This window comes from Parasteatoda tepidariorum, chromosome 1, assembly GCF_982258835.1.
Source record: "Parasteatoda tepidariorum strain Cologne lab strain chromosome 1, Ptep-v5.0, whole genome shotgun sequence".
Lineage (NCBI taxonomy): Eukaryota > Metazoa > Arthropoda > Arachnida > Araneae > Theridiidae > Parasteatoda > Parasteatoda tepidariorum.
This window is the reverse complement of record NC_141755.1, coordinates 17,443,961-17,468,902: the sequence shown is the minus strand read 5'-3', so window position 1 is coordinate 17,468,902 and position 24,942 is coordinate 17,443,961. Positions and strand designations below refer to the sequence as shown.

General features: G+C 31.2%; 1 protein-coding gene across 3 annotated transcripts in view; it reads right to left on the bottom strand.

The window, feature by feature from the left end:
* LOC107450391 (uncharacterized) overlaps positions 1-24,942 on the bottom strand; it is a 71,635-nt gene that overhangs the window by 15,487 nt on the left and 31,206 nt on the right. For all 3 annotated transcript variants that reach the window (XM_087159815.1, XM_087159813.1, XM_087159814.1), the window contains exons 2-3: positions 18,180-18,305; positions 13,317-13,502 (exon numbers count right to left, since the gene is read on the bottom strand). In XM_087159815.1, coding sequence (XP_087015941.1) covers positions 13,317-13,502; positions 18,180-18,282 — 289 coding nt within the window. In that variant the 5' untranslated portion in view covers positions 18,283-18,305. The remainder of the gene's footprint in view (positions 1-13,316; positions 13,503-18,179; positions 18,306-24,942) is intronic.

Genomic DNA, 24,942 nt, shown 5'->3' with positions numbered 1-24,942 from the left:
AAAGTTCCTTAGCAACTATTAATAATAATAGGTTATCTGATTAATGTGCGTGCATAATTTATCACATTTACTAAAAAACTTATTATTATTAATTATAACTGTTATTATTAATTATTACCGGCTATTATTAATAATAGGTTGTATGTAATGGTTATTATTAATAATATAATATGTTACGGTAATTACTTTAACCGTGACATATTTACTAAGAAGATCGTTAAAAAGTTCATATTCAATTGTTTCTTTGTTGAAATAGACTAAAGAAAATTGATTATTGATTATCAAATTATGATTCGATCACGTCACCTGATAATATAAACTGCTGTTTGTAGAAAATGCAACACCATGAAGGAATCATCAGAATCAAATGAAATTCACAGCAAATGTCAATTATAGGATATTATGCAAATTAATAAAGTTTCAGAGCCATCGCGCGTGCGTGGCGCGCGCAGCGCCCTCTGAATTGATGCTGAAAGCGTATAAATAAAGTGCTGTAGCGGGACGTTGAAAATAGTCTATGATTATTTGTTAGTGGCAAACGTTTAGTGAGACCTGAGTATGCCTCCACGACGGAAGAATAAGAAATTCAAGCAACTTACGGAGTTTGAACGAGGGAGGATAATCGGCCTTCGAGAAGGAGGATTTTCCTATCGCGCAATAGCAGCTCGTATGCAGCGGAACAGTTCCACAGTGATGCGAGTTTGGAAGCAGTGGACCGACGAGCACCGAACAACTCGAAAAACAGGCACTGGACGACAGAAGGTGACGTCAGAGCGCGATGATCGACACCTGCTCCGCATGGCGGTGAATGATCGCACAGCTTCCTCCAGGCAGCTGGCAGCACATTGGTCTACTGCTACAGGTGTACAATTGTCGGCTTCGTCAATTCGTCGTCGTCTGCTGCGCCGTGGATTGCGTGCAAGGGTGCCATTATACAGGATTCCCCTCATGGCGGATCATCGACGGCTGCGTCGGCAGTGGGCTCTTGAGCACAGAGACTGGCGAGCTGATTGGCACCAAGTTGTCTTTTCAGATGAATCACGCTTCAATTTGTGGACCCATGATGGCCGTGTTCGTGTTAGACGTTATGCCGATCAACGCTGCCTTCCTGAGTGTATTATTGAACGACATAGTGGTCGAACACCCGGAGTTATGGTCTGGGGTGCGATTTCGTATCATGGACGATCCAATTTGATACGAATTGAGGGTAATCTCAATAGCAACAGATACGTCCGTGAAGTGCTACAGCCCGAAGTCGTTCCTTTCCTTCAAGGCATCCCTGGAGCTATCTTTCAGCAGGATAATGCACGCCCACATGTTGCGCGGACTGTTAGAGACTTCTGTTCAGCACAACGCATGCAACTTCTTCCTTGGCCTGCTTATTCGCCGGATATGTCGCCTATTGAGCACGTGTGGGATAAGGTTGGTCGGCGTCTCACTCGTGATCCGCGTCCTGCAGTTTCCAAAGACGAACTTTGGTTGCGCATACAAGCGATATGGATTTCTCTTCCTCAAGCAGATATTCAACATCTGTTTGACTCCATGCCACGTCGTATAGCAGCACTTATTGCAGCGCGTGGTGGCTGCACCAAATACTGATTTCGGACGCTTAATTTGTTTCTTTTGTTTTGAAAATTTCATCATTTATTTGTATCAGTACAAGTCGTTTCTGCATTAAATTTCATTTGATTCTGATGATTCTTTCATGGTGTTGCATTTTCTACAAACAGCAGTTTATATTTATGAAAATAAGCTCATTTGATTCTAATTTTATCACAAAATTACATGAATGATCAAAATAAACGCTTGAATTAAATTTTTAAGAAACGTTCTAAGGCTAAAAATCATCATAAAATTATTACGGAAAGTAGAGTGGATAAACCATTTTGTATTCTTTTTTTTTAAAAAAATAAAATGTTTGATTTAAACTATAATAGTTATGATTGTTAAAAGCCATAGGAGATGCATTTTCTAGTAAAGCTTTTAAAACTGTCATAGAACTATATATTGTTTTGAAACAAATTAATTTAACGGAATTCTTGAATAAGAATTTCGTTTTCTCCAGATTAACTAAGAATACTTGGCGTCAGCCAAGAAAACTTTATACCATTATTGGCTTCGCTTCTCTTATTGCATCGAAGAGCTTGTTTCTCTCAGCGAAATCATCTTATATTTGTGCTTCAGTTTTATGACCAGATTCAATAAAAACTTGATTAGTGTACAGGAAAAAGATATTTCATAGAATTTCCATGTATTCGTGTAGTAAAGAAGAACATAAATATAAATTAAAAAGAATGAAGTTATAAAAATGCGAGTTTTTTAACAAATGTTATAAATAGATTTACTTAAAGGTATATTTATATGATTTTTTTCAAAATTAGAAATGAATAATATTACTATATTGCAAGTTTAACATAGCAACTAATAAAAAAAATATCATCTATGAAAGAATTAGAGCAGTTAGAAATTTTAAGCGCAGTTTCAATATCGTGGAATTTTCATGTAATTTTGGGTAACCGTAAACCGACGACTTTTTTTTTTTAGCGCGTGCTGATTAAAAAGGAACGTTTTTACCAGTCTATGTCATAAGGTAATAGAAAAACCGTTTTTTTTTTCGAATCATCAACACCATTTTGAAACGTCTTAGGTTAATTGGAAAAGTCTCCAAAATTTTCTAATCAGTCTGACACTTACTAGGTCTATTGCTATCTATGAGTGCAGATACTTTAAAGTCAAATAGTCAACGCCATTTTGCAATGCCTTAGGTTAATTGAACTAGTCTCAAAAATTTTCTAATTAGTCTGACGCTTACTAGGTCTATTGCTATCTATGAGTGCAGATACTTCCCTTAGGAAAATTTGCCATAGAGAAGCCTATGGTAATCTATGGCAACCTATGGCTACCATAGAAATTTGTATGGCAAGATAACATACGCCTATGGTTACCATAGAGATTTGTATGGTACAACACCATAAGCCTATGGCTACCATAGAGATTTGTATGGAACAACCCCTTAAGCCTATGGCTACCATAGAAATTTATATGGCAAGATACCATACGCCTATGGTTACCATAGAGATTTGTATGGCAAAACCCCAAAAGCCTATGGCTACCATAAATTTTTTGTATGGCAGTATACCATAGGCCAATGGTAACCTTAAAGATTTGTATGGCAGTATACCATAGAGAAAAGCTGATCTAGATCTCCACCAACGAAACAACAACTTCTATGGAGTCCTCAAAAACATCTTCTAATAGAAATAAATATCCATTATTTCACCCCGAAGTTAATTAAATTCAACATGTAAACCCACAAGGCATTCCTGGTGAGTCTTTTCCGGCCTCCGGGTGGCCAATTTTTCCATTTTTGAGTGTTTAAAATCCGATGTTCCATTGATTTAGGCTTAGAGTATCAGACCGCCATATTAACGTGTCATCCATTACAAGTGGAATCTTTCGATAACTTTGGCTACTTATTTTAATATTTTTTCGATCTCATTCTTGGTAAAAAACATTTTATTCCAAACGCCTATGCAATTATCTATCTGAATTTATTAAGTTTTTTAATTTCCGGCTGTCTGGTACTTTTATCAGTGTTTACATTCTCATTAGTTTTTTATTTTAATTCCACTTAGGTTCTTGCAATGCTTTTTTACATTATCTTACATATGTTAGGGCTTTATATTTATATTTTGTGTTTAATTTTTGCTTGCCATTAAATTGTTTTTTTATCATGTCTCTGTGTTTTACTATTTCACAACTAATATTTCTTAAGTATCCACATATATTTGTACAATGTTCTCTTACATGTTTATACATAGCTTTGGTCATCACTTAACTAGATTTGCTGGATTACTGGCTGACAATTGTTTTGCTTCAATATCATCAACTTGACAGTCCCTGACCATATCATCTGCTGCTGTAACCAAAAATGCTTTTAACAATTTAATCTTTCCTTAAGTTTACAACTTTTTCGTCATAGTGATTCCCTATACCCAATTAATTTTTATTTACTATCCCTGACCAAGTGTAAATTTGTCAATAACAATTATTAATTTCACCAATTTTAATCATGTCTTAAACATGTTTTGTATTTACCAATGTTTCTATATTGTGTTCTCTTTTCTAAATGTGCTTAACACAACTCAACATAAATTTTCTGAGTTTTTTTATCCCTCACTAGTAGGGGATCAACTAATTTAGCCTGTTTTCTATTCTTAGCTTTTCATAGTCTAATACCATCTTTTGTATAGATAAAATTTTGTTCACATGCCACCAGTGGTTGCACCGTTACATATTCAGTTTTTGTCCCGTTTGATCTATTTTAAACTAATTTCGCTTCGACCACCGGCCCCACTCTTTATCTTTTGAGTTTTAATAGTATTTTATTGTTTTAGTAGTCTGTTTAATTTTTAGTTTAGTATCACATATCAAAATTTAAAGAATTTTCATACTCGCTCCGACCATCGGACCGTTATTTTGCTTCGCGTTCTTTTAGGTTCCTCTAATATCTGACGCTTATCTAACTAATTATGATACCAATCAATCAAATTAACGTTTTTTATACTCGCTCCGACCTCCGGACCCACTTTCTATTTTCTTGTTTTTACAGCTTTAACAAATATTAGTTGCCTATACTCAATATATTTTGTTCCTAATCAACATAACCAATATTTTCCCCACTCGCTCCGACCACCGGACCCATTTTCCAGCGCTTTGTACTAACTGTTTGAAATTTATTTGAATAAGAACCGCATACAAAAAGGATTCTGCAAGTAAAACAGGAGAAGTTTATCAAAGAAATTTAAAAAAAAAGCTTTCTGGATATATACTTATTCTACAATTATTAAGTTTTGCATTTTTAATATCCATTGCGAAAGATTCTTGTAAGTAATTATTTTTTGACGTATGGTAAAATATCAACGAGAAATGTTGTCATAGCTGTATGGCAAAGGTGTACCATAACCTATGGAAAAATATTTCTTCATAAACTGTAGCACATCTTAGTTTTATGGCAAAAATTTGCCATATAAAAAAATGCCATAGGATATTCCTATGGGGTTTTGCCTATGGCAAAATTTTGCCATACACTTTTGCAAAATTCTGCCATACGTATTTGGCAAAATTTTTGCCATAGGCAAAACCCCATAGGAATATCCTATGGCATTTTTTTATGGCTAACCTATGGCAAATTTTCCTAAGGGTTTGAAGTCAAATAGTCAACGCCATTTTGCAACGCCTTAGGTTAATTGTAAAAGTCTCCAAAATTTTATAATCAGTCTGACACTTACCAGGTCTATTGTTATCTACTGGATACTTTAAAGTCAAATAGGAAAAATAACATTCATGGCTTCAACAGTATGATTTATTTTAAGCCGATTGCAATAAGCCCAAATACCAATTTCATTCATGTTAATTTTATTTATGCCTGGAGCATTATACAAAATTTGTTGCAAATAAATTCCAGTTGACTGAATTTGCATTGAATGTACACAGCAAATCGTCCATTTTTTTAAAAAATGATTTTTAAAATCGTCTGCCATTTTTGGGATTTCTTGACGTGATTTTCGAATGAAATATTGTTTAAAATTACTCTAACTCAAGTAAAAATTCATTTTAATTTAATTATTAAATTTTCTACTTATATTAGTGAAAATGTTTTGTTTAAATAATAATAATTTTATGATTTAAACAAAATTATATTTGATATTTTCATTCGTTGCAACCTACCCACGGAAACTATGAAATATAGAACATCATTTTGTTGTTCATTTTTATTATCAGCTTTAACGTTGATATCAGACACGTTGCCAGCTCTTAGTTCTCAATTAAATCCCATAGTCTCTAAATTTGCTCGGAATCCGAGGTAGAATGATAGACTACGTTTTAGTTTCCACCTAACAATTGAATACAATTGTTTGTTTATTTTATTATTTTTTTTTCTGCTGAGGCCGGAAATACCTTAAATTTGCCTTTTGGAAGGGGTCCAACTGTGGTAGAGGTGTGACGATGGTTTATTGCTTAAAAGCATTGGAAAGTTAGGGGAAAAATATTTAGCTTTGCTCCCATTAAGTATCTTTATTTTGTATGTCAACAGGAAAGTAGGTTATGGGTGTTATAATGTTTTATACGATTGCGTAGTGTTTTTTAAAAATGCATTAATCACATGCATTATAATACGCAAAAAAAGCAGTTTATAATACGTAGAAATTATATTTGAAGAAAATTTTATTTTTGAGCAATACCTAGTTTAAATAGAAGCTAATAAATCAATTGTGCGTTCAAGGCGATAAGCTGAAGACATGAACATAAAGTAGATAAAGAACATTGGATAAAAAAAGTTATGAAAATAATGAAAAAAAATATTCGAGGGATTGTATACATTTAATATGGTACGCGCAATAATGTAACAAAACTCAAACATTACATGATTTTTTAAAAAAAATCTAATAAAGCGTGTTTTTTTTTAAATTGCAAACATACCTTTGTTATCTAGTAAAAAAAGTTCAAAAATACCTTTATCACTCAGTAAAAAGAAGTCGACGATGTTTTGTTGTTAACTAGTAAAAAAAATTAAAAACACTTTTTTATACAGTAAAAAATTCAAAAATATTTTTGTTAACTAGTAAAAAAATAAATTTTTTATCTATTAAAGCAGGGATGGGGAAACTACGGCCCGCGGGCCAACTGTGGCCCGCCGGAGGATTTTATCCGGCCCGCGGATAGAATTTTTATTTGCCGATCAGCGACAAATATAAACAATATACATCCATTTTATTGTCGACTATGTTTAAAATTATTTCTGTTTTTCCTTTTTTAACAAAGTACTGATGACATTTTTACTTTCTTTATTTTTGTTCTACAAAACATAAATTGATGGAAATAGTTAGCACAGACAGCTTCTATTGGTAAAATGTTGAAAGCAGAAGTTCTTTATAGAATAGCCGTAGATTGGCTCCAACTAGCGTTTGTCCTTCTCGAGGAGCTGACTAATGGAATCAAATATAGGTAAATTGTACTTCACATTTGGCAGACTGCGCATTTTACGCTCCAAAGAGCGGACAATCTAACAATCATTTGAAGCAGTTGTTTCTAAATATGCCTAAGTTTGACAAATCATTACCAAAAGCTAGTTTCCAAAATTTAAAATTTCACGCCCAGAAAATCAGTGCTATGTTAGCTTAATCTAATATACGTAAACAAGAGTTTTCAATTATGAACCTTAGAAAAAATTATTTCAGAAGTAGACTAACAGAAAAAGATTTAGCCTTGTTCCTTAAAATAAGCACATCTCACTTCGAACCTTAATATAAGGAACTTTTAGAAATGAAATCGCAATTTCCTTCATCCCACTAAATATTTAAATTAAAACTTGTACATCGCTTTTTTTCTTTCTTAAATTTTGAAGATCTTATTTGGCCCACCAAACATTTTTTTTCTTGATTTTTGGCCCTCGACCAAAAAAGTTTGCCCATTCCTGTATTAAAGTATGTTTAAAAATGCCCTTGTTACCCAGTAGAGAAAAGTCAGAAATGTTTTGTTGTTAGCTAGTAAAAAAAAAAACAAATAAATGTAATGAAAATTACTTTTGTTACTATCTAATAAAAAAATATAAAAACACCTTTGTTAACTAGTAAGAAAATAAAAAAATATATATATATTACCTAGAAAAAAAATCAAAAATGCCTTTGCTACCTAGTTAAAAAATAATTCAAAAGTATGTTACTTAAACAAATTGAGATGCATCAGTGTGAGCTAGTAATAAAAATAGTTTGAATTGGTTCATAATGCTTTATTATAATTGAATTTCATTTAGAGTAGCGGAAAATCACGATTCTTTATAACAGCTGCCACCAAATTTTTTCGGCAATGTCCCCTAACTTCTTATCGCCGCGGACCAGTTAATGTTTGATAATTTTATCGGGGCTCTCTGAGAGGGGAGCATTGATTGTTTACATTTTAGATTGTTTAGATTTAATAATACTAATTTAGTTGTATTTAAATGGGCATTTAAAATAAAATACAATTAAATGCATGGAGTGAGAACCGGGTTCGACTCCCTGCGATGGCTGGTCGATATGAATTCCACACCCGAGCACAGTGCTGACGTAAAATAACCTCAGTGGTAGACGGATCATGGGTTAGAGCCCTCCTTGCCATCGGGCTAACCGCGGGAGGTTTTCGCGGTTTTCCTCTCCATGTAACGCAAATGCGGGTTAGTTCCATCAAAAAGTCCCCCACGGAGGAAAATTTCTCCCAATACTTGAACTAGGAGTTCCTTCGTCTTCTGGATTGGGTTTAAAATTACAAGGCTATGGAGTTGAATATTAGTAGCCGTAAATCTGAAAATTGGGTCGACAACAACGTTTATAAAATAAAATTACATGCGCGGTTATGGCTTAAATCTCGCGTTAATGAGAATGCATGCAAGCCCGAGAGAAATACACCACTGTAAATATGGTTATTAAAAACCATATTAACTGTGATGTATTTCTCTCTTATAAAACAATTTATTGTTCCGTGAGCGGAACTGTACCATTTGATCCACTATCAGGAACCGGTGACTGCGGCCCGGGTATTTGAAACTACTGCCATAAATGAACGACCTTCTTTTGTTGGAAACTCGAATTTATAAATAAAACTGATCGGCAAATGTGAACACATAACCATTTATTACAATTTTGAACCTTTGCAATTATGAACACAGAGATAAGCTATTTATTGCACATTATGAACCCACAAGCCATTTATTACAATTGTGAACCCTTAAAAGTCTCGGAATTTCTGTGACCTTTTTATGGAACCCTAGGGTTCCGTGAGACATTTTTTTGAAAAAATCTGCTTTAAATCACGAACTTCATCAATTATAGGATTGGAGTCAAGTAGTTAACTTTGGGGTACTATGGTACTTACTTTTATAGTAACAATACACCAGTTTCTTAAATATTTAAAGGGCTTCTGTCTTAGAAAAAAATCATTTCTTATTAGCAGGTATATAGGAAGGCTTTATAAACTGTTCATTACTTTATTTTCTCTTTTAATATAGTTTAAAAACGAATTTACCATATTAACCACTTTATTTTTAAATACATATTATCTTTAAATGCATATTTTCCTTAAATACTTATTATTCTTATAAAAAACTTATTTTCCTTTCTAAATCAACTTAATGGTTAGGACTAATATAAAATGCACTGTGTTCTTAAAGCCACATTCGGTCCCAGTTGTGGTTGGGGAACGTGGTGCGGAGTTGGATCGATTAGAATTATCATTTGCATATGATCTAAATGATTTGCATATGATTGTCTTAGGATTAGTGCTAAAGATCAAACCGCCATCCATAATCACTATATATGACCACATCACCAGTGTAACTCTAAAGAGAGGCCCTAAACAACTAAACACTTTTCTTTCATTAGAAATTTTATAAACTGTCATTTATTACACAATGCTAACTGTTGTAGTTTTATTGGCTTCATTTTATTGAAGTATCAAACTGAAGTTTGCCTATAACTGAAGTTTTAAAATGTTTTTAAACAGTTAACCTTGGAATATTTTTTACACAATTTGTTTAAAGTTGAGCAATACTTTTCCCCCTTCATTATTCAGGCTCTAACACCAATGTGTTTCCACAATTTCCAAAATCTTTTCTTAGCATTTCTTGTAGTGAGTCAAGGAAGTCTCGAAACTTGAGCGACTTCTTTTGTGTGTTTTTCTTAGTTTAGTTGGCTTCTAACAGGAAGAAGAAACATTATTAAATCTGCCAACAAATATATATTTACCTTACGGAGTTCTATTTGGATGATGATAACAGTTAGCATTAATGCGGCAGTTTACTTGTGATTAATACTTTATTATAATCACATGGTGTTTATCATTTGTTTTTTACTATTAATGTTTTTCTAATAAAAAGCAAAATATGATTTTTAAAGATATTGAAAACGTCAAACTTTTTTTTTACAACTAGAACTACTACCAATTCTAATAATAATAATGATGATAATAATAATTTTTACTTAAAATGAGCAATAGCTTAACGGACAGCTTCAACTACATAAACGCAATAATTGATGAGAACTGCATTTCTTTAGGATTAGCCTATTTTCTACAGAAAATTATGGAAACTCAGTCAAATTTTCCATTTTTGTTACGATTAGAGCGATGGTGTCGTCAGGTGAAATGTTCTACTCCGACATTGGACTTTTTTGAAAGCTCGACTCAGTCTCAAACTTAATTAAAATTTCCACCAAATCTCAGGAAAGTATTTCTATTATTACTAAGAAATTGTTAATTTCAAATTATATATTTCCATTTTGTCATGTACAATTTAAATAAATGGTGTTTCATTTAACATAGTGGCTTCATTAAACATACATAAACCCTTTATTGCAACAATGAATATTCACGAATTAGGACGCAGTTAAAACTGATACATTATATTCATTCGAATACTTTTTTTTAAACGTAATTTACTAACTTAGCAAATTTTTTTAAATTTGGAATTGATAAATTAAATGATTACTTACTAATAATCTACTAATTAATCTTGATTTTTAAATAGTTTCTTTGATTTTTCTGTCATAATTTGGTTAATATAGGCTCAAAAGCGTTCAAATATGATTAATTAAGCATATATGTGATAAGTAAAAATTTAAATCGTCTTTTTAATATTTGTTAGACTAATATTTCTGCTTACATAATTATGAATATTTGTCTAATTTTCATAAGATCAAAGTACTTTTTTTTCTTCTTTTAATCTACAGGACTTAACAACTAGCGAATTAGGTCCTTCGAAGTCGAAATCGGGCAAATGTTTCACACTACAACTTGTCAAGTATTTTTTTCGATTCCCACTCTTGAGAAAGTTTCTTCAACTCCTTCTCCACAACCCTGGTTATGTAGTATTTTTATTTACGTCACACCTGATCTGCACAATGGAGTATTGGCGGCAGTCTGGGAAACATCCCTGAAGATGATCCGAAGATATGCCATCACAATTTTGATCCTCAACAGAGAGGATAGCTCCACCACTTCGGTAGGTCGACGACCCGCGCACGAAGTCGAGCACTCTACGGTTGAAGAGTTTAACGAGAAGCTTATACCGTGAACCCTTGGTCTCTACGCAGGCTGATCAAAGTCGTCAACCCACCCGTTCATTGGCCTCAGCCAGTGATGCTTGACTTTGTTGTTCTATTGGGAACTGTGTCTTTACTATCAGTCTACTGCGAGCCGCGATGGCTCAGGGGATAAAGCGTTCGCCTTCCAATGAGGCGAGCCGGGTTCGAATCCCTGTCGATACGAATTCCGCATTCGGCTTGCACCGACCACAGTGCTGACGTGAAATATCCTCAGTAGTAGACGGATCATCGGTTAGAGTCCCGTTGCCGTCAGGCTAACCGTGGGAGGTTCTCGTGGTCTTCCTCTCCATGTAACGCAAATGCGGGCCAGTTCCATCAAAAAAGTCCTCCGCAAAGGAAAAATTTCTCCTAATACTCAATCCAGGAGTTCCCTTGTCTTCTGGATTGGATTCAAAATTAGAAGGTTACGGTGTTGAACATTAGTTGTCGTGAACCCATGAATTTGGATCGGCTGTTCAACGATAGTTATAATATCAGTCTACTGATAATCTGGTTATGATGATACAAATTTAATGATTTGAAATATTATTTTTGCAGAAGTAATTAAATAGAAAATAAATTTGGGATTAGACAGGTATTCTCATAGAACACTTCACAAAGTAAAACTTTGGCTGAAATGATGATGTTAGAAGTAATCAAAGAAAAACGTTTTCTTTTAATTTGCTTTGTTTTGAAAAACTAATTTCTAAGCAATACTGAGGAAAAAGGTGATATATGAAGTGAGCAGAGGGTAAAGCAACTACCTCATCTGATGATTTGCCTATGTTAACAGTTTAAGATGTTTCCTGATTAAGATGTTACTATTCTCAATATTACAAAGCATTCATAACGTTATATAGCGCAAATAAAAATTTAGCGCAAAAACATCCATACAAAATTCAGCAATATTTCAATTTAGTCTATAAAAACTAAATATTATAGTCATAAAAGTAATCAGTTTTTGTTGTTGTTGTTTTAGATGGTAATTTTCAGCAGATTGATCAGCAGCTGACGCTCATATATATAAAATTCTTCTAATAGGGTTTCAAAATAATAATAATTGCCAAAAACTAATATTTAAACGAGAAAGCAAAAAATAAAAACTTGATTAAAGCCAGACGAATCATTCACGAGGGAAGAAAAACGATTGGACAAAACTGAGGAAGATATTACTATTAAGATCATATGGAAAATAAAGGTGTTTTCTAGTTTTTTTTTCTCACCTTTGTTTTCCTTTTTTCGTTGGCAACTTTACGTTTTATATTTCAAGATCTCCTATTGCTTAATCCGGCATTCAAGCAAGTTTTAATGCTTTCAGTTCCGTGTTTCATTAGAGTTCAATAAAGAGATTTTATTAAATTATTCAATTAAATGCTAATTTAGACCCTTAAGGAGCATACTTTTTTGCTTCATTTTTGACAGGGATTCCAAAAATTTTGAACAAAAATGACGTAATCCCCTGCTTATTTATTATTCTTTTTATTTGTGCAACTTGCAGGGAGAAACAAAATTCCGGTCAAAACTCCCGTACTATCTGGCAATGACATTTCTGGCAAAAAAGAAAAAACAGTTATGGTTATAGAAACCAAGTATACACTATTTAAGAAATTCATTTTGTAGTTTTTCTGGTCAGATAAAATTATAGTTCCTATACCTCACATTAAAAAAAAAAATTCAAGACAGAAAAGTCAATTTAGCCGAATAAATGGTTTTTATGACATACTCTAAAGGCATCATGATAGATTTACCAAATTTTATCACATATTATAAAACTATGTTTAATAATTAATTTTAACAAATTCATTACCAAAGCGCTTCCCTAAAAATTACCGAATTTTTGGGTGTTCCATAGAGCTAGGAACACGGTAACTTTTATCATATTCTGGTATTCTGGTAAAATTATAATTCCTATACCACACATTAAAAAATATACAACACTGAAAAGTAAATTTAGCCAAATAAATGGTTTTTATGCCATATTTAAAGGCATCATGATAGAATTACCAAATTTTATCACATTTTATAAAACTATATTTCATTATTAATTTTAACAATACATTACAAAAGAGCTTCAATAAAAATTACCGGCCATTTTATGTTCTCATAGAGCCAGAAACATGTTAAATTTTATCATATTCTGGTATTTTTTATCATACTTTTCTTCTCAGTGTATATTTAGTTATCTTAATTACTACTTACATTCTGCTACGATCCATTTTTCTGCTTTTTTCACTCTCTTGAAAAACATATTGGCACCCTTTGATTTCTGATTACAATCATCAGATAAAGATTCGGCAATTTTTCGGCATAATTCTACCTGTTCTTCGATAGTTGGATAAATCGAGTTCGGTTCTTCGAAAAAGCTCGATGACGAAAACATTTTCTCTGAAAATAAGTACATTAAATTATATTTTTCTTCTAATACAAAGCTATGACAAGATTGATAATAAAACAATTACACATTACAAAAACGTTTTTTGAGTGACAACAAAAATTCACTAAGGGTCCCTTTCAGACAGATAAAAGATACTACCTCCCCCATGTTAAGCTAAAGGTAATTATATGTTCGGAATTTCCTTATTTATAATGAGTAACTAATTAATATTTTTAAATATTTGCTTTATTTTGTTCATTGAAATAATGCTTTGTTAAACTTAGTTATCGAATTTTAACTTGCAAGTTTGTAAGCATTTTTAAAATTTTTAAAAGTTCAAACTCGAATTCAACGAAAGTTCAACTTTAAAGTCGAAATTCGGTAACTTAGTCAAAATTATACATTTAAATGAATAATCTAAAGCAGAAATTATACTGAGGAATTTTTGTTCTTGTTTTCTGTTGCATGAGAGTTATTTTTAAAACTGGTCTTATATACTTTAATATTATTGATTTTAAATCTGTAATCGGTTTCTCTCCCCAAAATAGTTTTTTTAAATGACATTTTTAGTCTATTTTTTGTTGAAATGTACAAGTTTAAAAACGTTATATATAAACAAAGGTAGCGAAAAACTTTTAGGTGAGTTAGAGCACATCATTAGGATTCAAAGTGCATAGAAACCCATTCCCAGAAATGTCATCATACGCCGGTAGGAGCTCTTCCCCTTTAATGAACTATTTCCCTGTGTGCTTCAGAACAAGTCATTATAGAGTGCCTCGATGGCTCAGTTCGCCTTCTAATGAGGTGAACCGGGTTCGAATCCCAGCGATGGCTGATCGAGACGAATTCCGCACCCGGCTCGCACCTACCACAGTGCTGACGTGTAAATATCATCAGTGGTAGACTGAACATGGTTTGAGTCTCTTCGCCGTTAGGCTAATCGTGGGAGATTCTCGTGGTCTTCCTCTCCATGTAACGCAAATGCGGGTTAGTTCCATCAAACAGTCCTCCACGAAGGATACCTGATACAGGAGTTCCCTTGTCTTCTGGATTGGATTGAAAAGTACAAGGCTACGGAGTTGAACCCAAAAATTGGATCGGCCGTTCAACGACGATTATAAAAATAAAAATAAAAAGTCTTTATAGAAGAAACGTCCCTAGCCACACATGGCGAATTTACCAGGAATGGGTTCCAAGGTATTTTTAATCCTGATGATGTCCCCTAACTCCAATATAACAAATAATTTGCTAAAAATGCCATTTAAAAAAAATCTATAGCTTTAGGAGCAAAATCAATTTCAGATTTAAAATACTTACACCCAATTAGGCCGCATCGAGTATTTGCATAAATGAAACAAAAAAAAAATTGTTTCCCAATGTTATTCAAAAATATTAATTAGTTACAGAATAAATAAAGAAATTCCTGACATATAATTCTCCGAAAGTTAACAAAGAGGAAGTAAAATCCCTTTTCTGTCAGAAGGGTATCCTTAAATACAAGAAAAAACCTAATTGATACATTTTTGATTTCCAAAAATAATAATATTATTTTTTTTAAATGATATGTTAAAATATTTGCTTTATAGAGCTGGATTAAAAAGCAGTTTCGTGAAGTAATGAATTGAAACTAAATCTATCTTTCTTTGTAAATTTAAGCTCTAGAAAAAAAAAGAGTTAATTACTACAGAATCATAGAATCTACGAAAAACTGAAACTACCTAACAGACATACCATATGATAATAGAACAAAAAGTATTATTTCTGTTCAAAAAGTGTTTCAGTTTCCTCAAAATATAATGGAACTTCAATTTGTTTTCTGAAATGTTACTGAAAAGTAATCTTTTTCACGGTAAATGTAAAGTTTCGAGATATTTTTGAAACATATTATTTCTGTTGTAAATATAATTTTTAAACATTTTAAAATCAAGCTCCTTTTTCTAATAGAAAGCGAATTAAGTATCGTTAGTTAAAATAAAATATTGATAGAGAATAAGAAAATATTTTAGCAATAAATGCTATCTTTTTTATAGATTTGTGTCGCGTAAAGTAGGCACTATTCTAAAAATAACATAAACATGTTATTTTTATAATATTGCCTACTTCACACGACGCAAATCTGTAAAAAAGATAGCATTTTTTGCTATTATTATTCTTTAATGGAAATGTATAGATATGAAAAATTTTTGCTCTGCTTTAGAGAGATTTTTAAGTTAAAAAAAAACGGCAAAATAAAATTTGTATTTCATATGTGCTTGATAACTTTTTGAATATTTTTGAGAAGTTTCATAGAATGTTGAACTGCGTTGAGTGTTTACTTAATTGTAAAATTATGGAAAATAAATGTTAGATCAAAATTATAATAATGGTTATACAAAATTGAACTCTCGATGTTTTAATAAATAAATAAAAATTGTTCTGATACAAGCTAAAAAAATTGTTTCAAAGTAATATCTTTGGAACATGAAAGACATTTTTTATGCAGTGTGAAAGTAACAGCCTCCTAATTAATTATAAAAATTATTCCTTTTTTTGTCTTTTCATAATAAATAAATAAAAGAGAGTCTAGTTAGGTTATGTAATAATTATAGAAAAGTCAAGTGTCACCTTCATTAATTACATTTCCGTATAACTTACTCGTGATCTAATTATAACTTATGAATTTTTTTTTCTTTTTCAAACAAAACTACCGAAGATGTGTTAAATTTCATTTCAAAAGGGTTTTTGGCTGCATTTCAATGTCGCCTTTTAAAAACTTGGCTGCTTCTTGAAAAACGAAAAAAAAAGTGACCCGAAGTATATACACGTGTTCACAAACTAGAAATCATTTTTCAAACTTATTTTGCGGTCTTCAAACTTTTGGATGTCATTAACAAGGTGTTCAACTAAAAACAACAAGAAAACATATTTTTCAATTGTGTCTCCCATATTTGTGAACTATTTTTACATCACGGTTGCATATTCAATTCTATTATTAATGCATATTATATACTGTAACCGTGATAATAAGAAATGAGTTTTTAGAAAATATTACATTAATATATGCGTTTATTATCATTTGAAATGTTTAATTTTTAGTCTGCTTGTTGACTTAAATATTAAACCCATCTCAAGAAGATTTCAAAACTACTAATAAATATATATTATTTTAAATATTCGTTATAAACATCAAATTATAAACTAAAAAGAATATTAATTTTTTTAAAACTAGAAGATCTTAAAACTACTAACAAATAGATATTGTTTCAAATATTCAGTTATAATTATAAACTCAAAACAATATTATTATTTTTTTCAGATTAGGAGATTCTAAAACTACTAATAAATATATGTTATTTCAAATATTCTTTTACAATTATAAACTCAAAGGAATATTAATTTAATCAAATAAAATAAAATTCAATAAAGTTAATTTTTTATTTAAATAAAGAGATTACTTTTAAATTTAAATTATTAGAATTTGCTTGTTATAAGGAAATTGAACTACTAAACTACTACTATTAATCTCTAATCAGCGTGACACATATGTGAGTGGTGTTTACGTAGCATAACATTGAGTAACATAATACATTGTTTTTATAGGGAACATTAGATGCTTTATTTGCGTAATTTTGTTCATTAGATTTATAAATATCGCTGTCATTTAAAATTTAAATATTTATACAGATTTGGAATGGTGAAGATTGTATGGTAAAAACTCAAAGATTTTTTTAAAACGTTAACTCAATAAAATTTAAACAAAAAAAGCCATAATACTTGGTATTTTAAATTTAAGTGTGAGATTTTAAATACAATTGACTAGTTTACTTTATGATTGTGTAAGTCTACAGTGCGTGATCATAGTGGATTAAAAAATGATAATAAATATTTAAAAATTTCATACGGCCGAGATGGCCTGGTCGGTAGGGCACTGGGCCTATGTCCGAGAGTTAGAGATGCACGTTAAATCTGTCGAGTCGCAAAAGTCTTCCATGTTCCCATAACAAATCAAAACCTCTGGGGGTACTGGATTGGAGATCGATTGTTCTCTGATTCAGGTCAAAATTACGATCTGTGGATGAATGGATGTATAAATGGGTCCGCCCTATAAACGGGTGTGACGTATGGTGTGGCAGAAGTCAAATTCTTGGCCATAGATGGCGCCACTGGAAAACAAGAACAATCGCACAGTCTTTTACAGTCTTGCGGTTCTCACAGTGTCGTTATTTTCCTGTAACCGGATTTCAGATTTCGGTGGAAGCACATGTCAAGTGCGTAATGTAAACATTTTTAATAATGAACTAAGGAAATGTGGGGCTAAATTTAATTTTGATTTCTTATGTAGTTTTGGCCTTTACTGTAGAATATATTAGTTTAAATCTTCTAAATGTTTGGCAATATGATAGGAGCTGCTGGTTCTTCAAAATGGAGTAAGTTCATTAGGAGCTAAAAAGTAGTTTATTTATCAAATATTTGCTTTACGCTTTAAATAATTATTGATTCATTTTGATGTTTAATCAAATTATATAAGTGTCAAAAAGATAACCCAAATTGATTCCGATGGATTATATAATTAATTTCGATGTGCGATTTGTTTCGAAAGTGTCGTATCAGTTTTTTGAGATCATTTGTGAGCAACATTTGTGAGCATTGTTAGTATGTAAAGTGATTTAGGCAAGAAAAGTAAAAATTAAACTTTGAACTGAGTTTACTTTTTCGTGGTGACTCCATGATGTCTTCCATATCTTCTGATGGAGGTTGGTATATCTTTGGACTTAAACTACTCTCCTTTTCTTCATTTGTCGGTACACCCATTTTTGCTTTAAATCATGACAATCCTGTGAAGAAAGAGACATTACTTATACAAATTAAATTTAATTTAAAAAAAAATCGAAACTAGTGATACTTTTCCAGAAACTTTAAATGATTCCTTTTAAAATGATTGATTTAAAAAAAAAATCAGGAACAGAGCTAATATAGATTTAAGAAGTCTAGTTCGTTGGAAAGTGGTTGAAATTTCTATTGCAAGATTCCATTGTCACAAACATGAAAGAAAGTTAACTCATTAACTGTGAAATGCTGAAACAAAATAAAAGTATCGCGAAGAGATTTTTTTTAAATTTAAAAACGAAAATTTTGTTTTCTTCATACAGAGATGAAAAAAATGAAAACAGCATTAAATGGGAGGTTTATTAAAGAAATTAACGATGAAAAAAAATTTCGAGACACTTCAAGAGAAAAGAAAATTAGGAAATATTTTCCCCTGCCTGATACTTGCTTTTTAAAAGAAAATTGCTTTCTCATTCCTACTACTGAGAAAGTGCAATTTCATTTTTTGGATAACACTCTAATGCCCATTTGCTCTTTCTGCATAATTCTTCTTATTTCTCATTACTATTTCAACCGATTATAAAAGTGCAATTTCGCAATTTTGTATGAATAACAAGCAGTGAAAATATTTCCTAAACGCTTTTTTATGATTTTCGGACGAATTGTTTCCTTATTAATTTTTTTTAATAAATTCCACACTTAATACTGCTTTTATCTTATTTCTTCATAAGAGCGAACATTTTTTAATTTAAAAAAAAAAAAAAACCTTTTCTCTGAAATATTATTATTTTGCCTTAAACATTTACCAGTTTTTATATTTTCTTTAAAACGCACTTATTTTTGCACTTATTTTTACTGAAATGTTTGTTCTTCGTTCCTCCATGAGTATCAAGATATGACTTTTTTTGAAAGTGCAAAAAATTCAATTATTTAATTGCTTTAACTAACTGGAATTTTTTTTGCAACAATAATTTTAATAATGTCTAAACATATAAAAAACTATTTATTGGATATATTTTTATACGAAATTATTAACCTTGGATTTTTCCTGTTAAATTTGAGGAATTTAAACTCAATATGAATAATTACATTTTGATTAAAAATTATGCTTCGAGAAATTATCAACTTTGCCACAGCGCCATTTCCTTACAACTTTTTTCTCAAAGATCTACTTTTTTTAGAAGTACTTCTTTTTCAAAGTACTTTTGAGAGCGCAGAGTTAGCATGGCTTGTTTTAATATAAACGTAGAAAAAATACATGAGAAAAAATACATGTTTAACCGAAAAAAAGTTTGCTGAGGATGAGTTTTTAATCATTGTGTTAACTCTAAATAAGAGTAAAATAACTACCAAAAGGAAAAATTGTAATGAAAAATTCAGAATCATTCAATGGAATATAGAAATTTTATCTGACATTGCTCTCCAAATTGAAATTCTTTCCGAACAAAACATTAAAAATTATAAAGAAATACTTATAAAGAAAAAATCTATTTTACACAGAAAATCAAAAATTTGTAAATGACTTCAAAAAACTGTTTTGAGAGAACTACTAATTACTATATATTATTATAAGAAATATCTTTAGTTTAGTCATATGTCATTGCGTTACATCATTACTTTAGAAATATCGTTATTACTTTTTAACAAAAAAAAAAAAAAAAGATTTTCGATGTATACTTTATTTTCGAAAAACGAAATATTATCAAAAGTATAATAAGTAATAAAAAAATTATTACATTCGACAACATTTAAAGCCTCTTTTCTTCAAAATAATAAAAATTCAGCATAAAAATCCGCCGCTGTAATTGTTTCGAAACAATGTTTAAATATATTATTAACTAGTATAGGCAGAAATGCTTTATACATTCTGTACTTTACCCGGCACTGTTCTGCAAATTTGCATTTTTTATTTACGTATTTACGGTTTTTATGCAACGTGACTGATAAAGTAATTACGAAATATTTCGATCAAAAGCTAGCACAGTAAACTTAATTTTCTAAAATTTCAAAAGACAATGTATTTGTATTTTATTTTATGTTTTCGCTTAAAAGTCTGTGAAAAGCTTTTAAGAAAACCTTTTAAGCGTGCTGGTATGAATATTTCACATCATAAGAAGAAAAATAATCGAATTTTTTATGAAAAATTTATTTTATGTAAAATAAAAAATGAATCGGAATGCGGAAGGGAATTATATAAAGTTCATAAAAAATAAAATTCTTTTGATAAGGTTTTCAAAATGTCAGATAAATTTTCTTAGGTACTTATTTTTTGTAACTTGCTTTTATTTTTTAATATTAGGCTTAAATATTTGGTTATTAATTTTGATTGCTTTTAAATGTTTGAAATTCATTAGCTTTATCATTTTAATTGCTTTGCAACCTATGAAAATAAATTTTGTTTGAGAATTTAGGAACCAAAGCTTTTACAAAAACATGTAAATGTTATAATTTATAATTGTATATTATTTTCAGAGAAACTAATGCGTTTCGTAATAGTACACTTTATCATAATTGTCGTAATAGTACACTGTAAAAAAGGGATTTTCAAAATTGAGCAAATATATGTCAAAATAGTTCCGAAATAAATAACAGTCAAATTTGAAAACTTCATACGTTCGAAATTGAAATCGCATATGCTCATTTAATGTGTGAGAGAGATGTTTATTAGCTGCCGGAAAGGATTCGAACCAAAGACCTCCAACTTTGTCGTAGAATGCTATAACCACCATTGCTATGCACCTTAGTCCAGGGAGAGTAAGGAAGCTTCATATAGTGAGTTGCTTCAATTACACAGAATGACCTACTAATTTCCAATTTCTATGATACAAAAGGATGAAATTTGTTAAACACGGTCCCAATAAATTAGTCAATAGATAGGTAACTTTAATTAGTTTTTTTGCCTATTTCGCTATATCTTAATTCTTAAATTCACGGAATGTTTGTCACTATGTGTCCTGCGGTAGTCACAATAAAAAGCTTCGTAATTCTTCCTTAACCGAGGTGTTCAACTATGGTGATTCGAGCATCCTGCAGCGAATCCAAAGGTCCTTGGTTCGAATCCTGCCGCCAGCTATCGAACATTTCTCTTACAAATTTCTCCTACCACATTAATTTTGAGACTTTGCTCAAAAAATGAGTATATGCTGTTTCAAATTTGGTTGTTAGTTTCGGAGTTATTTTAACACATTTTTGTTCAACTTTGAGATATCCCCTTTTTTATCGATGTATTACCAAATTATTATGATGAAATAATTTGTTAGAAATGTAGTTTTGTGTCTGAGAATATCAATTTTTCAAAATCAGCATTGATTTTGCATTTTAAATACGTTTGATTGTATGTCAACGGTAAGAAGCTATTAATCTTAAAATGCTTCTTTAACTTTATTTCTGACTTGTATTTTTACTTTTTATAGAAATAATTACATCTTCAGATACAAATTAAATGCAGATTCCGTTGAATCAAAACAGAAGTTTAAAAATCCGCAAACACAATAAATTAATTTTGTGATAAATCATAGTTTAAAGAAATGTCATAATATTTACTCGGGTTATATTTTTATTTACATTATATATACATATAAAAATCTAACACCCTGAAAAAAAAGTTAAATTTGTTGATTCTCATTGGTAACAACAATGTCCCAATTGTAATTAAAATGAACATTTAAGAGCATCATAAATTACTAATAGTATATTACACAATAATGAAACAATGAATTCAGTTCAAGGATCAGGTCACAAGGTTACAATTAAATAAACCAAAAATGTAGGATGATTATTGCCCTTACTTATTTGAAATGTAAAACTTTCTTCGAATTGAGCGTGCAACGTCTACGAAAAAAAAAGTTCGCAAGAATAAGTATTAAGTACTTTATCTATCACAGTGTGAAAACATTAATTCTGATTTATTTATGGTAAATCCAACTAAAAAATTTTTTGACCATATTATGCTAAATTTTAATTCCTGATACGAGCTATGTTTTAGTTATAAATGGAAAACATCATGTCGTTTATAATTGAAGTTTGAGTTAAGAGAGTCTATCATTTAGAGTCTCATAGCTGAAAAAGTTTTTGAACCGCTGTACTAAACTACTTCACTTAAAAAACTGCGGCGTAATATTTCAGCGAATTCAATGTTGAACAACCTTAATGTGAAGAAACACTTTTTTTTCTTCAAGCTAACATCAAAACGAGCTTTCATATATAATTTGAAGGATGTATGATAGCTCTAAACTCCTAAAATACAAAATTTCCAAAATCTAACGTCTTCACACCGTACGTTAAAAATTTTCGTTTCCAAAAACTCCAATGTTGGAGCGCTTTTGAATATCATTTTTAATTGTTTACAATCGATTGGCGAGTTTTTGCTGTCTTCAATTCTGTTTTCATTAACAGAACCTTAAGTTAGCCGTTAAAATATGCATATAAAATTTCAGTTATGTTATAAGAATATATGTATTTTACTCTTTAAGTCACTGTAAACTGTATTAAATAATTTTATAATGTATAATTTCACACCTGCTCTGTTAAGCCTAGTTCAAATCTGCCTTGATACTATCTATAGTGAACTATCTATATCTACAGCACTGTCTATAGTAAAAAAGCGTGAGACAAAAAAATTAAGTTTTTTTTTAATAAAAATGTTCATATTTCCATAAACATTTAAGCTAGGTTTACGAAATTTACATTGCAAATAAACAATTAAAGTAATCGATACATGTTACAAGCTTATTGCTTGATATTCTGGCACAGGGTGTCCAAAAATGCTTGTTTTCTTTCGTAATTTATTGTCGATACCTCAAACCTCTGAAAGCCTTAATTTTCATTGCTAAGTATAAAAAATCGCAGGAACTAAACACCTCCAAAGCAGCAAAATGGTCCTTTAAGTATTTCTCGAGAAATTTAAAAACATGTCAAAAACTGAAAGTGTCTCTTCCATTATTGTATTGAAATAGTCCTCTAAGCATTTCTCGAGAAATTTAAAAACATGTCAAAAACTGAAAGTGTCTCTTCCATTATTGTATTGAAATAGTCCTCTAAGTATTTCTCAAGAAATTAAAAAACATGTCAAAAACTGAAAATGTTTCTTCCATTATTGTATTGAAATAGTCCTCTAAGTATTTCGCGAGAAATTTAAAAGCATGTCGAAAACTAAAAGTGCCTTCTCCATCATTGAAGGGTAGTATACATTAAAATTTGTTACAGTGTATCTTCGTATCTGTTAAGCGAACTAAGTCATCCCGATCGTGAAGCGATCCTAAATAAATTACATAAGTTGTTCCAGGGGTTGGTGAACGGTAGCGAGCAAAAAGTAATGACTTCTAGTTATAAATATTTGATATCATTGACCAAAGATTTTTTCTCCATTTGATCAATAGGCTCTAACGCTTAACTAACCGGAGTTGGAGTCGGGTAATTTATGCGACTCCGTAGCTTTTCATGTTTTTACATGAATGAGGCCATATTCGATGCTCAATTATTTTCGTCAAGAATTCTTTCCAGTGTAAGGAATTTTTCCAAATATGATTTATAGTTCTTGATAGTTTCTGAAAGAAGTAGTAGACGAGTTGAAAGAGAAAAAAAAAGTAACGGAAGGGTTTTTTATTTCCATTCTCTAGTATTCTGGGCTACGGATGGAAGGATTCCGTTGCCAAAATATTTACAATCACGTCAACAAAAAAAAAGTTCTTCGTTCTCTTCGAATCGTACTTGAGCTAAAAGAGAAGAGTGAGTTACAGAAAAGTGATATAAAAAAAAAGGACTGCAGCAGGGTGAAGCGACTGCATGAAGTGCTGAAATTGCAGTTTTATTTTACTCTCTGTTAAGTCATTCACCTTCCATGTTTGATCTCGAAATAGAAATCACCTGTCAGAATCTCAAAACTTTTCAACGAATGATGTATTGAAGTTTTTGGTTTTAAGTCAATGCAAGCGAGTCGCAAAAGTTCGGGAAGTAAAATACATCTAGAGAGAGGGAAAGGAAAAAAAAGAGCAACTTTTTAATGCAAGCTGTGCAGGTACAATTTGGCAGGTATCCTTGCAATTCGGCGTTTTGAAGTCCGATTTATTCCGCTGTGGTAAGCTTTTGGCGCTTTCAGTAATGAAAGCCAGTTTAAGATCTTTATCAGCATTATGTTTGATTTAATAGCTGTTATCTACCGTATTTAAGACAATAAATTCAGACTTGTTGTCTTCATAAGATTTTTTTTACAGAAACAAAATTTCCACCTTAAAATGAGTTACCGAAAGTAATCTGCAATTTTTAAACCAACGCTCCTAAATAGTGTTTAGAGGAACCATAGGGTTCCGAGAAAAGGTCAACGTGTTCTGGGAAATAAAACATTTTTCTAACCAGTAAAGATTTTTTTCAACATATGATAGGTTTCTATCAAGCCGTGGTGGCTCAGGAAATAGACCAATTGCCTCCCAATGAGGTGTACCACGTTCGAATCCCAGCGGTGGCTGATCGATATGAAATGCGCCCTCGGCTCTCACCGACAACACTGCTGACGTGAAATATCCTCAGTGGTAGACGGATCATGGGTTAGACCCCCCATGAAATTAGGCTAACCGTAGGAGGATTTGTGGTTTTCCTCTCCATGTAACGCAAATACGGTTAGTTTTTTTAAAAAGTCCTCAACGAAGG